Source organism: Tripterygium wilfordii, chromosome 3, assembly GCF_013401445.1.
Source record: "Tripterygium wilfordii isolate XIE 37 chromosome 3, ASM1340144v1, whole genome shotgun sequence".
Classification (NCBI taxonomy): Eukaryota; Viridiplantae; Streptophyta; class Magnoliopsida; order Celastrales; family Celastraceae; genus Tripterygium; species Tripterygium wilfordii.
The window spans coordinates 13556422-13569710 of record NC_052234.1 but is presented as its reverse complement, the minus strand read 5'-3'; the positions used below and the strand labels follow the sequence as shown (position 1 = coordinate 13569710).

General features: G+C 37.9%; 3 protein-coding genes across 5 annotated transcripts; 1 reads left to right on the top strand and 2 right to left on the bottom strand.

Annotated features, from left to right (window-relative positions):
* Window positions 1-361: 361 nt before the first annotated feature.
* On the top strand, window positions 362-5448 carry LOC119995487 (serine/threonine-protein kinase rio2-like). Of its 3 annotated transcripts, none has more exons than XM_038842001.1 (14): window positions 362-613; window positions 792-968; window positions 1067-1113; window positions 1208-1278; window positions 1380-1493; window positions 1641-1816; window positions 1890-1978; window positions 2355-2472; window positions 2689-2762; window positions 2893-2940; window positions 3523-3691; window positions 4316-4438; window positions 4602-4709; window positions 5055-5448. In XM_038842001.1, exons 2-14 carry the CDS (start codon window positions 885-887, stop codon window positions 5244-5246), a joined length of 1413 nt encoding a protein of 470 aa, XP_038697929.1. In that variant the 5' UTR covers window positions 362-613; window positions 792-884; the 3' UTR covers window positions 5247-5448. The 3 variants fall into 3 exon arrangements, with proteins under 3 accessions (XP_038697929.1, XP_038697927.1, XP_038697928.1); XM_038841999.1 differs by having other exon boundaries at window positions 693-968; XM_038842000.1 differs by having other exon boundaries at window positions 684-968.
* Window positions 5449-5562: 114 nt separating this feature from the next.
* On the bottom strand, window positions 5563-7993 carry LOC119995486 (laccase-17-like). Its single transcript, XM_038841998.1, has 6 exons — window positions 7863-7993; window positions 7617-7768; window positions 7274-7521; window positions 7040-7171; window positions 5807-6763; window positions 5563-5726 (listed from the first exon to the last, which is right to left on the bottom strand). Exons 1-6 carry the CDS (start codon window positions 7977-7979, stop codon window positions 5596-5598), a joined length of 1737 nt encoding a protein of 578 aa, XP_038697926.1. The 5' UTR covers window positions 7980-7993; the 3' UTR covers window positions 5563-5595.
* A 3074-nt stretch (window positions 7994-11067) lies between these two features.
* LOC119990557 (aspartic proteinase PCS1-like) lies at window positions 11068-13007 on the bottom strand. Its single transcript, XM_038836534.1, has one exon. It carries the CDS (start codon window positions 12703-12705, stop codon window positions 11398-11400), a length of 1308 nt encoding a protein of 435 aa, XP_038692462.1. The 5' UTR covers window positions 12706-13007; the 3' UTR covers window positions 11068-11397.
* Between the last annotated feature and the right edge of the window lie 282 nt (window positions 13008-13289).

The following is a 13289-nucleotide window of genomic DNA, read 5'->3' as shown; positions in this document are numbered from 1 at the left end:
TATGAATCTGGATCATTGATTGTTTGAATCAATGACCTAGATTTCAACAAGGTTTTGAAAACATGATTGATCATTGAACCAAATTTTTTTTTCAGTTTGCGATTCAAAATATTCAACCGGGTTTCAAACCAAATTTGAACCGGATTCAATGTAATGAATTATTTATATATATTTACATTTTAGGCATATAATATAGGGAAACTTTATCAAAACAGATCGGTTCAACCGAAAAACCGGTCTACGTAATTGGAAAATCTCGATTCTTAAATTACCCGTTCTGAGACATCAACTGGACCGGATAAGTGACCAGTCCGACCGGCAAGTTTGGTTCTGTTATCAAAACCTCGGATTTTAGGGCAAACCTAAAACCCTCTCTGCCTCGTCTTACCTCCCTCCCCTTTCGTATCTGATCAGTGATTTCTTTGATTTTTCGGCTCAATTCGGACCTCCCTCTCCCTTTCGTCTCTGATTAGTGATTTCATTGATTAGTAATTTCTCCGATTGGTCATTTGGATGAAGGCGCGATTTTGATTGGCAACGCATTATAAGAGCGTCATGGCCAGTTAATTGAGGTTGATTTGAGCTCGAATTCAATCAGAACTGCAGGAGCAAGGTACAGATTAGTATTATTTTCTTGTTCAAAATGGTATCCGTGTATTGCTCATGTCCATTGACTATACTAGATTCACCAGATTACTCTTGTTCTGGGAGTATCTCTAGTTTCCATTGAGAAATTAGAAATTCAAGGATACTGTCAATTGAAGTCCATAACCGACCAAATTCTTTCTTAGAGCGGCCTTGAAGTCTTCTCCTCCTCCAGTAGCACCGGAGCAGCAGCTTTAGAAACACCTTTTCAATCTTTCAACAAAACAATCAAACAAAAGATGAAGCTGGACGTGGACGTGTTGAGATATCTTTCTAAGGATGATTTCAGGGTTCTCACCGCAGTCGAGATGGGCATGAGGAACGTGAGTACAGTAAATTATTGCAAATTACTGCTTTATATTTGTTATGTATCCAGTGAATAATAGTTGTAATTCAGGTTTTGTGTTTTGATTGATTGCAGCACGAACTTGTTCCTACAGAGCTTATCGATCGCATTGCATCTCTTAAGTATGTTTTTCTTTCATAAATTACATTAATAATAGTGTATACACGTCTCTTCTGTGGATACTCATTGTCCAGACGTCATATGCGATTTCTGTAGGTATGGAGGCACTTATAAGATTCTGAAGAACTTGCTCAAGCATAAACTGTTGCACCACGACTCTTCTAAATGTGCGTTTTGGGTTTTGTTAATTTTTTGTACATCACACTGTCCTGCGAGTTTCCAATGTTTCTAAGCTTAACCTGTTTGACTTGGTTGGAATATTATGTAGACGATGGGTTTCGTCTCACTTACCTTGGTTATGATTTCCTTGCCATCAAAACCATGGTTAATCGCGGAGTATTTACTTCTGTTGGACGTCAGATTGGTGTCGGAAAAGAGTCTGGTAATTTTCCCCATGGGATATCCTTACTTATTTCATTTTTGCTCAAGTGCTTGTAACTATAGTTATTGAGATTATTTCTCTCTGCTTATTTCTGATGCTGGTAACTGTTAATTGATGACAATTATTTGTATTGTTTTTCTGCTGTAGATATCTTTGAGGTTGCAAATGAAGATGGTTTAGTCATGGCAATGAAGTTGCATAGACTTGGTAGAACTTCTTTTAGGGCTGTCAAAGCCAAACGTGATTATTTGAGGCATCGTAGCAGTTATAATTGGCTGTATTTGTCCAGGCTTGCTGCGCTCAAAGAATTTGCTTTTATGAAGGTAGTACTGCTTATGTGTTTATAATTTGCATTTAACAGACATTTTTGACATGAACTTGTTCTCTGTTGAGCAGGCTTTGGAAAATCATGGTTTTCCTGTCCCTAGTGCTGTAGACTGCAATAGGCACTGTGTTATCATGTCGCTTGTCCAAGGGTACCCACTGTAAGAATTCCATCTTCAATTTTCTGGATAAGTTGCTTTTTAGATCATACTTAATTACTTTGTTGTATTTGTTATGTTAAATGCTATTTTGATTCCAAAAATATTTTCTTTTGAAGCTCAAAAGTAAATTGTGTCTGCCAGCTAGTGTGCTTTTAAATTGGTTTTCCTCCAAACAGCAAATTTCCAAAACTATCAATAGATTCGCTTTTAAACGGAGTCTCTCCACTGTTCTGTTTCTGTTTCCCAAAGACAAATGTTCTCTGCTTATTCCATCCACAATTAATTGCCTTTTCCATTTTCTATATCATAAGCATATAAGCTTACTGTTTCATTTACTTGGAAGTAGTACTCATCGCCAATCACATTGTCAATGCAGCGTGCAAGTAAAACAATTGCAAAATCCAGAGATTGTTTTTGAAACAATCATTAACATTGTTGTTCGTCTGGCGGAACATGGTCTCATTCACTGTGACTTCAATGAATTCAACATTATGGTAGGTCTATGAGCCAGTTATAGTATTTGTCATATTTGTGTAATATTTGGAGCTGTGTTCTTAGTGCCTGTTGTCTCTTTGTTTTCTAATTTAAGCATCATGTTATACCTTGTTGTCTCTTTCTTGCTGTTCTTTCTATAAATCTGATGTATTATCAGCTTCCTCTTCTAGCTTCATGGTGAATTTTTCATGTACTGTTGATTTTGTTCTTTTCAGATTGATGATGATGAAAAAGTCACCATGATTGATTTTCCACAAATGGTATCTGTGTCTCACCGTAATGCGGAAATGTATGAAATTCTGCCTCATCTCATACCTGTTTGTTAGCTTTTATCCCATTCCTGGAATGTGATGATATATATAATTTGCACGTTTTAGAAAAAAAATGATTTATGTCTAATCGCATTGCCTTTCTTTCAGGTATTTTGACCGTGATGTTGAATGCATCATTAAGTTTTTCCGAAAAAGGTCAGTGAAGAAGACCCCTGATTTTTCCCACCTTTTAACAGATTAGCTTGATATTTTTGATGAAAAGCGTTTTTACCTTTGAGACTCTCTGAAAAGAAGTGTATACATTGGATAATTTCGTTGTATCTTGTTGTGTGGAAAGCTTAATCATTGACCACCTGAGGGATCAAACAGATTAGGCAAGCTGATTGATAGGTGCTATTAATAACATTTAGAGGGCAATGAAAAGATGGTCCTGATTTTGCCAAGTGTGGTCATGGGTTTAAGTAATCCTACCTGCAAGCATAAGCTCAGTGTCTTTTCTTGCAAAAGAAAATCATTTGAAGTAGTGTTTCTGACTTACTTATTTCCAAGAGAAAGGAAACCAGACCTTATGTTTCAGGTTTCAATTTTGGCAATTTTATTCATTAGATTTTGACATGTTAACTTCAACTATTATGTCAGACATTTGAAGCTTGATTTAATACTCCTGCTAATAATTCTTAACCAAATTTTAGAGGGGATTGCATCGATTACACCACGATGTTGTTCCTAACTGTTAGTTCCTCTTTCGTGATCTTTCCATTTTTTCATCTTCCTCAGGTTCAACATGTCTTTTAGCCAACGTACGGATGATAGTGAAGATTCAGATGCAGATGCAGATGAAAGTGACAGGCCTTCCTTTTTTGTAATAGCCAGAACTGCTGGTTTTCTAGACAAGGAGCTTGCTGCTAGTGGGTTTACAGGAAAAGATCAACATGACATTGAGAAGGTATGGTGAATCATTTTTTGAATTTTCCTGTTGTATGGCTGTTGTGTTGGGTGAGACAGTACTGGCTTTTAGGACACTCAATATCAATACTATTCATGAATATTTATTGTCATGATTCTTTTGATCCTCCTGATATTTTATTATATCCTTCTTTTAGTTTTGAATGCAAAAGAGAATTTATAAAAGAAGATGATACCAGCTGATGATCAACTTGTTCTTCTTACAAAATCTTGTGTATCAAACCATAAATCTTGATGAGATCCTGTCCATGTCAAAACAGTGGCTTTTTTTTTTGTCAAGCTCTTCATCCTGTGATGTTCTTATTTTGTTTTTCACAATGAACGAGTACTGGAGTAAAGTGCTCATTTTCCCATTATAAACTTTCTTCAGATTTTTTTTTTTACAAAGGTCCGTAAATTGTTTTTGTGCTGGTATATGTGGAAATAATTGATTCTATGATGTGATATTATGAATTTGAATTACTTCAAAATGTGGTCATTTTTGTTGCAATTTAAGCTTAAGAAGTCAGTTTTTGAGTTTCCTTTTTGTAGTGTCTTATTAAAGACTTATATCTGGTATGATTCTATATTTAAGCTCTCTTGACTATCTGACTTTTTTATGCAGTTCATTGAAGGAGGGGATGATACTGATGCAACTGTAGACAATGAAGGAGCTGAAGACGAAGGTGTCTCTAACTTGAATCAAACCAATATCGAGGGCATTGATTCTCTTACCTTGCCGGAGGAGGTATGTTTTACCTCTACATTGTTATGAAGTGATTTCAAAGAACAACTTGCAAGATTTCTTTGGTCTTGGTTTCTTGATTGACTCAGACATATGAGCTGCACTTTCATATACTTTTGGCTTCTATTTTATTCTTTGGCTTCTAATTCTATCATGCCAAATTCAGGGAGAACAAATTCCAAAGTTCAATGAGAAAGTTAAATTAGAGGAGAGTAACAATGGCAATAAAGCCGGTCAAAACAATGAGGAGGGAACTCATGATGACAGTGACAAGGTATATTCGCGAATTTTTTTACCCCGATACACATGGACTATATGGTGCAACATTTGACGTACTCCATGCAGTACACTCAATACACTACACTGATATCTAAGGATTGAATTATGTTGTGTGATTTGTAGCTTTGCATTAATATATTTTTGTGTTAAAAATTAATCATAGACTCATGATGCTTACTCATGGATAAAGCCATGTAATCAAGTGGAAAGCAACAATTTTATGTCATAGATTATTGGACATAGAAAGTTTGTCAAGAAAGTTGATGTTTTTAACTTGACCATTGTCAAATATTCAAGGTGGCTATGTTGTTTTAACACTTGTTAACTTTTTATTTCTAAGGAGGAAGATGATGAGGCCGTGAATGACGAAAACCCCGATCTGACAAGGAGCTTGAACAAGCAGAGACGACGTGCCATTGCCGCAGCACGCAGGGGTCAGAAGAAGACATCTTCTTCCAGAAATTCTTACAAGGACAAGGGTAGTAAATCCAATCAAAATTCCAAGATTCAGAGACAATTAAGCAACTGGTGAGGTGACAAATACAGTAACTTGGGCTGGATATGGAAGAGATTTGTGCGACATGTTCGGTGTGAGGCGTGGTATTTATTTATTTCTGCTTAAAGATAAGATGCGTTTAATTCAACAATTTTAAGTAAAGAATATATAATGAAGTATTTTTTTGAAGAAAAATAGTATGGAGGGAATTAAATAAACACCGTCGATTATTATTGAAGACTTCTCAAGCATACATTTTAAGTACTGGGACCTTACAAAAACAAGTTCCTCAAAACAAAAGCAACACCCGAGTTTTAAAAAAAAAAAAACAAAAATGAAATTGCCTATAAATTAGTAGGGGGAAAAAAAGAAGGTAAATCCCATGTCAACATTTGGGAAGATCTGCTGGTGGAGGTGGCAGCTTCTGATTGGGCAGTCTTCCGTCCTGAACAACCCAAGCCATTCTCAAACCCCAACTTATATGCACCTCAAAGTGGCAATGCATGAACCAAACCCCTGTGCACACAAATATCATTAATTAATTTAACTAAAAAACATGAAATTATTAATTAAAATAATTTATGTCATTTACCCACCCGGATTGTCTGCCCGGAACCGGATTGCAACCCACCCGCCCGAAGGCACACCGACCGTGTTCCTTTCAACAGGGTCAACAAGATTGTAATTCTTAGGGTCCTTATTGGGGTCATAGTTCCCAATCCCTTGTCCAACAATGAAGAAATTAAACCCATGCAAGTGAAGAGGGTGACTCTCAGCCCCAAGAATGGTTGTATCCTGCATAATCAGCTCCACAGTTGCGTTAAAAGGAAGAACCACAACCTTGGTCCCATTCATCACCATGGTATTATTGGGTGGAGTCCCTGTATAATTAAAGGGAATTATGGGTTTGCTAGGAAAATCAGTAGCGTAAACCCCATTTGATGATTTCCCAAAAAAGTGAGTCTGAAGTAAGGCCGTGTTTGGGAGAATCATTGATATGTTATTCACCGAAGCAGCAAATTTGGTACTATTATTGGGTCCCTGACACGTTTGGTTTTTCGGGCACGGGTTGGTTCCTAACCCGATTGTGAAAAACAAGTTCTTATCAACTGTTTGGGGGACATTGGCCGGGTACTGAGGGCTCGCTAAGCTACGGAGGGTAGATGTGAAATTGAATGCAAAAGCGGTGTCGTTTAGGGCAGGAAGGCTTGGTTTGAATTGAGGGAGTGCTGGAGTCTTGAACGGTGACTTGTATTGGAGGATTCCAGCGACGGTGGTGTTGTCGAAGGTGCCTTGGCCGGTGGCGTAAGGCCGGGCGAGCATCAAGAAGGTAGCGTTTGGGAGATTTGGTTTGGTTTTGAGGAGGAGGTTTGTGGTCTGGCCTGGTGTTATGAGAAGTGTATTGGCTTGGAAGGGTTTGGTATAAACTGCATCAACTTCTACAATCGTGAATGTGTGGTTTGCAATGCTGAAGAAGAGCTCATCATTGAGTGCTGCGTTGATTATGCGAAGAAGGTATGTCTTCCCTGGCTTCACCTTCAGCTTGTATGTATCTGATACCAACAAAATGTCAGCATGTCTTACATATCCTAATGTTTTATCCCAGTTATCTCAAATGATGAGATAGATGTACACGATTTTATATAAATTATGTGAATCTCGCGATTTCACATGGATCATATATATTCATTCCAATATTTTTGGGATAACTGGAATAAAAATATTGGGATGCTTGACATTTTCGAGAAAATACATGTATGGATCATTGCATGGAAATAATCAGGACATCTCTTCGTTTATATATGTATGTATAAATAAATTTGATATACCTTTATCAGAAGAGCAGTTATATAATGGGCCTGGAAGCCCATTGATGGTATAAGCATCAGACACATTTGGGCCTCCACCTGTTTGAAGGGCCTGGCTGATCACGGCCTCAGTATCTGTATTAAACCACTCCCCTGCAAAGTGAAGTATCATATATGATCATGATATATGATATATATAATTATATGCACACAATTTCTACCATTTACAAAGTAAGAAAATTATAAGTAAAATACCAAACAATATTGGAGGGATTTCTTTGTCAGGTTTTGTGAATGGATAAGGTACACCAAGCTTGGGGAGAATAACAATGGGACCATAAACAGTTGCTCTTAACCATGAAATATGTGCATGCCAAAATAAGGTCCCTCTTTGGCCAACAATGGTGTAGTTGTACACATAGATCTGATTAGTTTGTATAGGACACTGGGTTATATAACCCGGCCCATCAAACCACCCGCTCCGAAGCTGTCGAATTCCGTGCCTGCATTAATTAATATAATTAAAGGAACAAATTAGATTAACAAGTAAGCAAGCTAGGGTTGGTGATGATGATTAATATAAATTGAATTTACGTACCAATGGATGGAGATATTGTTAGGGACATGATTAACCACTTTGATAATAAGCCGATCACCTTCCCTAGCAACTATTCGAGGCCCCGGAAACTTTCCATTTACAGTCACAATGCTCTTTGTGTGGCATAATCTTGTCACATTTTGCAACTCAATCTACAAAATTAAAAGAAATCAAACAAATGATAATCAATATACATAATTAATTTTACTCAACAATGTATATATCTGTGTGTGTATATACACATACATTGAACTTGTAGTGCCTTGAAATTGCTAGGGCAGGCTGAGGAAGGAGAAACAATGCAAGGAATGAAAAGAGAATAGCACCCAAAAATGTTGGAGATGCAAGAAGATAAGAAGCCATTGTTCTTTGTTTTAGGGTATAGCTAGTGATTGTGCACTCATTGTAGCATATGGTGGTTGTATATTTATGTGCAAGAAAGTTGATGAAGAAAGAGAGTTGGGGAGAATTTGGTTGATTAGGTGAAAAATCATAGTTATATCCACATATATGTAACGAGGAAGTTTGAACAGCGGGCTTGAATTGATATTCTGAAAAGGGAAACTCTTAGTTGGTTTTTGAGAACAGCTTTAGAGTGATGTCCAAGACAATTTATCTATCTATCTATCTTGTTTTACTCATGACCTTCCATCATTTCAGTTTTCAATCAAAGTCTTATAAAATCATTTTAGTTAATTTCCATTTACATTTTGACCTGATGTTGACCAACTACCCTATGCATGCATGCTTTATTATGTATCATTTCTTCTTGATATATATATTACTTTCATGCTTCTCACTAGTCAGCTTGTTTGTTGTATACAATTGCGTTCTATTTTTAGAAAATTAAGTGAAGGGCTTCTATCCAAAATTGACCAATCAAATACAGCGGTAATTCAATATGGAATCATGATTAAGCACTGTACAATTATGTGATAGTTAATAAAAGATTCCATCATTGGAACATTCCAATTCATAATCTCGAGTAAATCATACAAACAGTAGATTTGATGTTGGAAACTCAAGCTCAATTGCTCAAACACAAATATTATCCGCTCTGTGCCATGGATTGACACGGATTTATTCTCATTAATTGTTTCATTAGGCTGGCAATTAAACTTGTGCACTACCATTAAATAATAGGAGTATACAATTTCATGTTGATTCATTTAAATATCTGTAATTTATTGAAAAGCAAGAAAAAGTACATGTGATTTTAATTTATTGCACAAAACGTTAGTTAATAGATAACCACTCTGTGTTCTTACGTGAAAACAAAGAGATTTTATAAAGTCGGTTATAACCAGAGCCTTTCATTGTTTTTAGTGTTAAAATTAACAACTTTCTTTTCTTCTTACAGTAGTAGGAATTACGGTAATCTTTCAAATCCAAACAACCTTGTCAGCCACCCTAATTAATGTGCATGCAAATAGCAACAAGAATTAGAGTATTAGTTCACAACAACAATTCTCTCCTTCAACCGACCGACAAACAGATGTTTGGTGATCAAGAAAATTGAATCAATATTCCTCCATATAACATTAAAAAACAGAGGTGTCGTTTTACACGTCTGGTGTGCAATTTTAGTGAAAGATATATATGAACAGTACATGTTTTCAGAACCCTCTCTCTCTTCGTTCGTTGACGAAGTGTGCTTTAAGGAGGTTTCAAGCAAAAAAAAAAAACAGCGACTTATTATGACTGAAAATTCGAGGGTTTTAGCTTTTTAATAAGTTTGATTACAATGTAGGCAATGCGGACCCGGAAAGTCATGATTAATGTTCATGCAGCCGTGAACATTAATTACTAGACTTGCTAAGTCTAGAGTTGGAATTTGTAGTTGTACCAACTTATCTATATGCTTCTTACGGACACCTGTAAACTTTAAAGTTTACGGACATCTCATCTCAACTGGATGTAACCAATGCTGAGATGAAAGATGATAAAAAATTTACGGTGAACTAGTTTGACTGATCGGGTCATACATGTATCACAGGATTCCTGCGACTATTTCACCCCAAAACTAGTTGGGTAAGGTGCGCCTTATCTAGACGAGTTGATTGGTATCTTCGTTGGTTGAAGGGGACATTAGTGTTGGCCGGATCGACAATAAGAAGAGGTGACGGTGCCGTGACTTCAAGCTCAATTTTTGTCGTTATTTAGATTGTGGCTAGTCCAAAAAGATTTGTGACAGTCGAGAGTTGTTTCGGTTGGCCGACCATCCGAAATGATGGCCAGACTATGATCTTTGACGTTGAGGATGATTTATGTGGAAGTTTTTTTAAAATTTTTTTTGATCTTTGTTGTTCATTATATTCAACGACTGAGATGAGACGACCATAAACTTTAAAAGCCTTTTATTCTCTATGGTGCTAGGTAGCTAGACAGCGACACAAGATAAGAGTTAACATCCAGAGGCCTTGATCTTCTCTGCAAAGCAAAACCTCTCTCCACTTAGAAGTCATGCCTAAGATGGCCTACGTGGGCCAATTTCAAGTAAAAATTAACTACAAATCTTCACCTTCTTATAACATTTACTCCTAATTAATTAATTCACAACATTGTTGATTGATCATCTTCGCTTAAAATCAGCTTTTTACCCCACGTATCTGCAATATTTGAACACATATACATATATGCATGTGATTCTCGTGAGAGATGGGCTCGACCGGTCCAATTAAGGTGTTCAGTCCTGCCTTTGATGGTGCATGGGCTACGCTCATCATCCCTTGGGTGGGGCTTTCGCAGCTCTATGCAGGGACCACACCATGTTATAGACAAATACAAGGCTTAATTAATTTTATTGCTCGCCAGCTAATTCCCTTCTATTCTCCATCACCAATTCAATATGTTGCGAGCTACTTGTGGATGCATCTTTGCATTCAAAGGTATTGTATGTTCTGGGTTATCTCTACGGACATTCCTATCCTCCCCTCACGGTTTTATTTTAGAGAATTATTTCGCCTCTTCCTTTCGAATCCATAACCTTTTCAATTTCGGAGAGTGAATACCCATATAACAATCTAATTAATCAAAGAGGTGGGATAATTTCATAAAATAAAACCACAATGGGAACGTAAGAATGCTCATAGAGATACCCTAGAGCGGACAATACTTTACATCCACAGTACTTTTGTCCAAAAACTCTTTCTAATCCAACCACTTTATATAGATGTTTTTTTTGATAAGTACACTTTATATAGATGTTAGTTACATCAAAACTATATGTAGTTTACCATAAAACAATGACTTGAATCTAAATTTTCTTAACAATTCATAAAGTATGTATACCGCAAATTGTTTGGAACAAAAGATTGATCTCGACATTGCAATTGGTAGTGAAAGAACTTGTAGTAGTTGCATTTCATTGCTACAGATGTATATATATGTAGCATTAGGTATATGTACTTTTCACATTAATTACTTTTTGATAATTTCCCAAGCAACTATGTCTATGAATGCTACATTTATTGGCAAAATACAGATACAAATTCCTTCTCTACAAAATGGAAGAAGAGATCATCTTTGGTAAATAATTCCCTTCCCTTCCCTCTTCTCGTAAATTTATTACCGTCTGATCAGGTGGCCCCGATTATATCAATAGAGTGGGCCAAGATAATGATCGGACGGTACTGAACTACTGATCTAGACCATTATTATAGCTCGGCCCGTATCAACTACTAACAAACAATCCCTCTACCAAAAACACACAAATCTATCACTTTCCCATCATAGGATGTGAGGTACACTCACCAATCAAAAGATCTGTCTCTTATGGGCCCTAAAAGCCCACACCAAATCTCTGACCAGCCAAATCACACCGAACCTGAGCCAAGCCGATCCTAGAATTTTCAAGATCAAATTCCATCCACACGTTTTGTTGATGATGGTGACCAATCACGTAAGCTTCTACACCTAACATATCAGAGTTCCCAAATGAGAGGCAATGTACCGAATCACTGCCCCTGACTTCACCCGGAACCCGATATAGAACCCGATCTCCTGATACGGTCATCTCGGCTCCCCGAAACACTAAACTTACTGACGGCAACAGTGGCAAAATGCGTTGACTCAATGGGATTAGGTAACACAAATCCATGGCTCCTTGAAATACGAAGTTTGGATCATCCAAAGCTCTCAGAACTCCATTTGTTTGGTTAAAGAACTCGGTTCTCAGAGCGGCGTAGACTGGCCCGAGCAGGAAAGTAAACTGGGTGCCGGAGTCAACCATTGTCTGACCTGCACCGGTGTGGTCCGGTACAAGAATTGATTTCGGTATCGGCAGCAATTTGTCCGATACTTTGATTCCTTCAAGCTGGACAGTGTAAGCCACCCGATCGAAATAAGGTAGGTGAGTTGAGATTTGAATGAGGGGGGTGTAGTTCAAAGGTGCGAGCCAAGTAAAGTTCGAGTCCCCAAGCAACAAGAGACCCGAGAAATCGGAACCAGAGATGCAATAAGAAAATTTGGAGAAACCCATCTGGGAAATGAAGGAAAGAGACCCGCGGTTCATACCCATTAACCCTGTGTTCTTGGAGTCTTCTTCTGAATTGGTGCTGCTAATAGAGTTCATGCACCCAAATACTAGACCCGGTATTTCTGAGTTCCCGATACGAAACGTGTCTGAGGCGAGATTTCCTTCGCTGGAGGAGGCGTCGGCGTAGGAGAGAATGGCGTGGCAGAGCTGGTTGGAGTCGCAGGAAGCCGGAATGGGAAAGTCCTGGGTCTGGTTCGTGCAGATAGGCGAAGAGCAGGGTATGGGCCTGTAAGAGGTGGATCGGGTTGGGTCGAATGTGGTCTGGTAGGCGGGTGTTTTGTTACATTGAAGCCAGGAGAGCTCGCTTCCTGTGTCGATGACCATGGACACGTTCTGCGGCGGCGACCCGACGGTGAGGGAGACCGTGAGGCTGACGTTGTGGTGGAAAGGAAGCTTGCTCGGAGATCTGGGTACTAACCCTGATGGAATTACTTGCGTTTTCATGGGTAGAACAAGCATGTCCATTGAAGAGAATCCAAGCTTGGCTTCTAAACAGAGAATGACGGAGTTAAGTACGACGAAAAATGAGATTGTTTTGATGGTCACTTTCATGGTTTTTTCTGGGTTTGTTGCAAAGAATTTATGAGATTTCCTCTACAGAAGAGAATCGAAGGTAAATTATGATGTGGTTTTGCGGACACAGTGAAGAATCTGGACTGTACCGAAATCTCTGAAGTCCTGAGTGGAGAAGCTTCAGTGTGTTGTGACAAGACCTTTGCCTAAGATCTCTAAGGACTAGGGATGGAACGGCGACGTTTAAAGGTTTTGACCCGACAAAAACTGAAAAGAAGAAAAAACGACCTCGATATCGTTTCTTAGCCACGTGTGAGTGGGGTTATAGATTTTTTAATGGTCAACTATTGTAAAGTAGTTACTATAATAACAAAGATCGTTAAGGGAGGGACCCTTCTTTGTTAAAGTGTTCTCTTCTTACTCTAGTCCATGCATTTTTTTAAAAATTATTAGGGGATAATCTGTAAGCCAAACCCAATTCAACCAAACTAAAATGCAATTTGTTTGGCTAACCAAAGTTGCTTACAAAAAGTAGAAGTTATTTAGGGATCCCTTGAACTTTCAATGATTCACAAGTGATTTTATTAATATTCCTTTCAGCAATAAACCGTTACCGATTTCGC

Bases quoted from the DNA above. Each gene is read 5' to 3' on its own strand.
- LOC119990557 (XM_038836534.1), bottom strand. From the start codon at position 12,705: ATGAAAGTGACCATCAAAACAATCTCATTTTTCGTCGTACTTAACTCC.
- LOC119995486 (XM_038841998.1), bottom strand. From the start codon at position 7,979: ATGGCTTCTTATCTTCTTGCATCTCCAACATTTTTGGGTGCTATTCTC. The intron at 7,172-7,273 runs GTATTTTACTTA...TTCACTTTGCAG, and splicing joins AATCCCTCCAATATTGTTTG to GGGAGTGGTTTAATACAGAT. The intron at 5,727-5,806 runs GTGGGTAAATGA...TTGTGTGCACAG, and splicing joins GTTCCGGGCAGACAATCCGG to GGGTTTGGTTCATGCATTGC.
- LOC119995487 (XM_038842001.1), top strand. From the start codon at position 885: ATGAAGCTGGACGTGGACGTGTTGAGATATCTTTCTAAGGATGATTTC. The intron at 2,763-2,892 runs GTATGAAATTCT...CCTTTCTTTCAG, and splicing joins TCTCACCGTAATGCGGAAAT to GTATTTTGACCGTGATGTTG. The intron at 3,692-4,315 runs GTATGGTGAATC...TTTTTTATGCAG, and splicing joins ATCAACATGACATTGAGAAG to TTCATTGAAGGAGGGGATGA.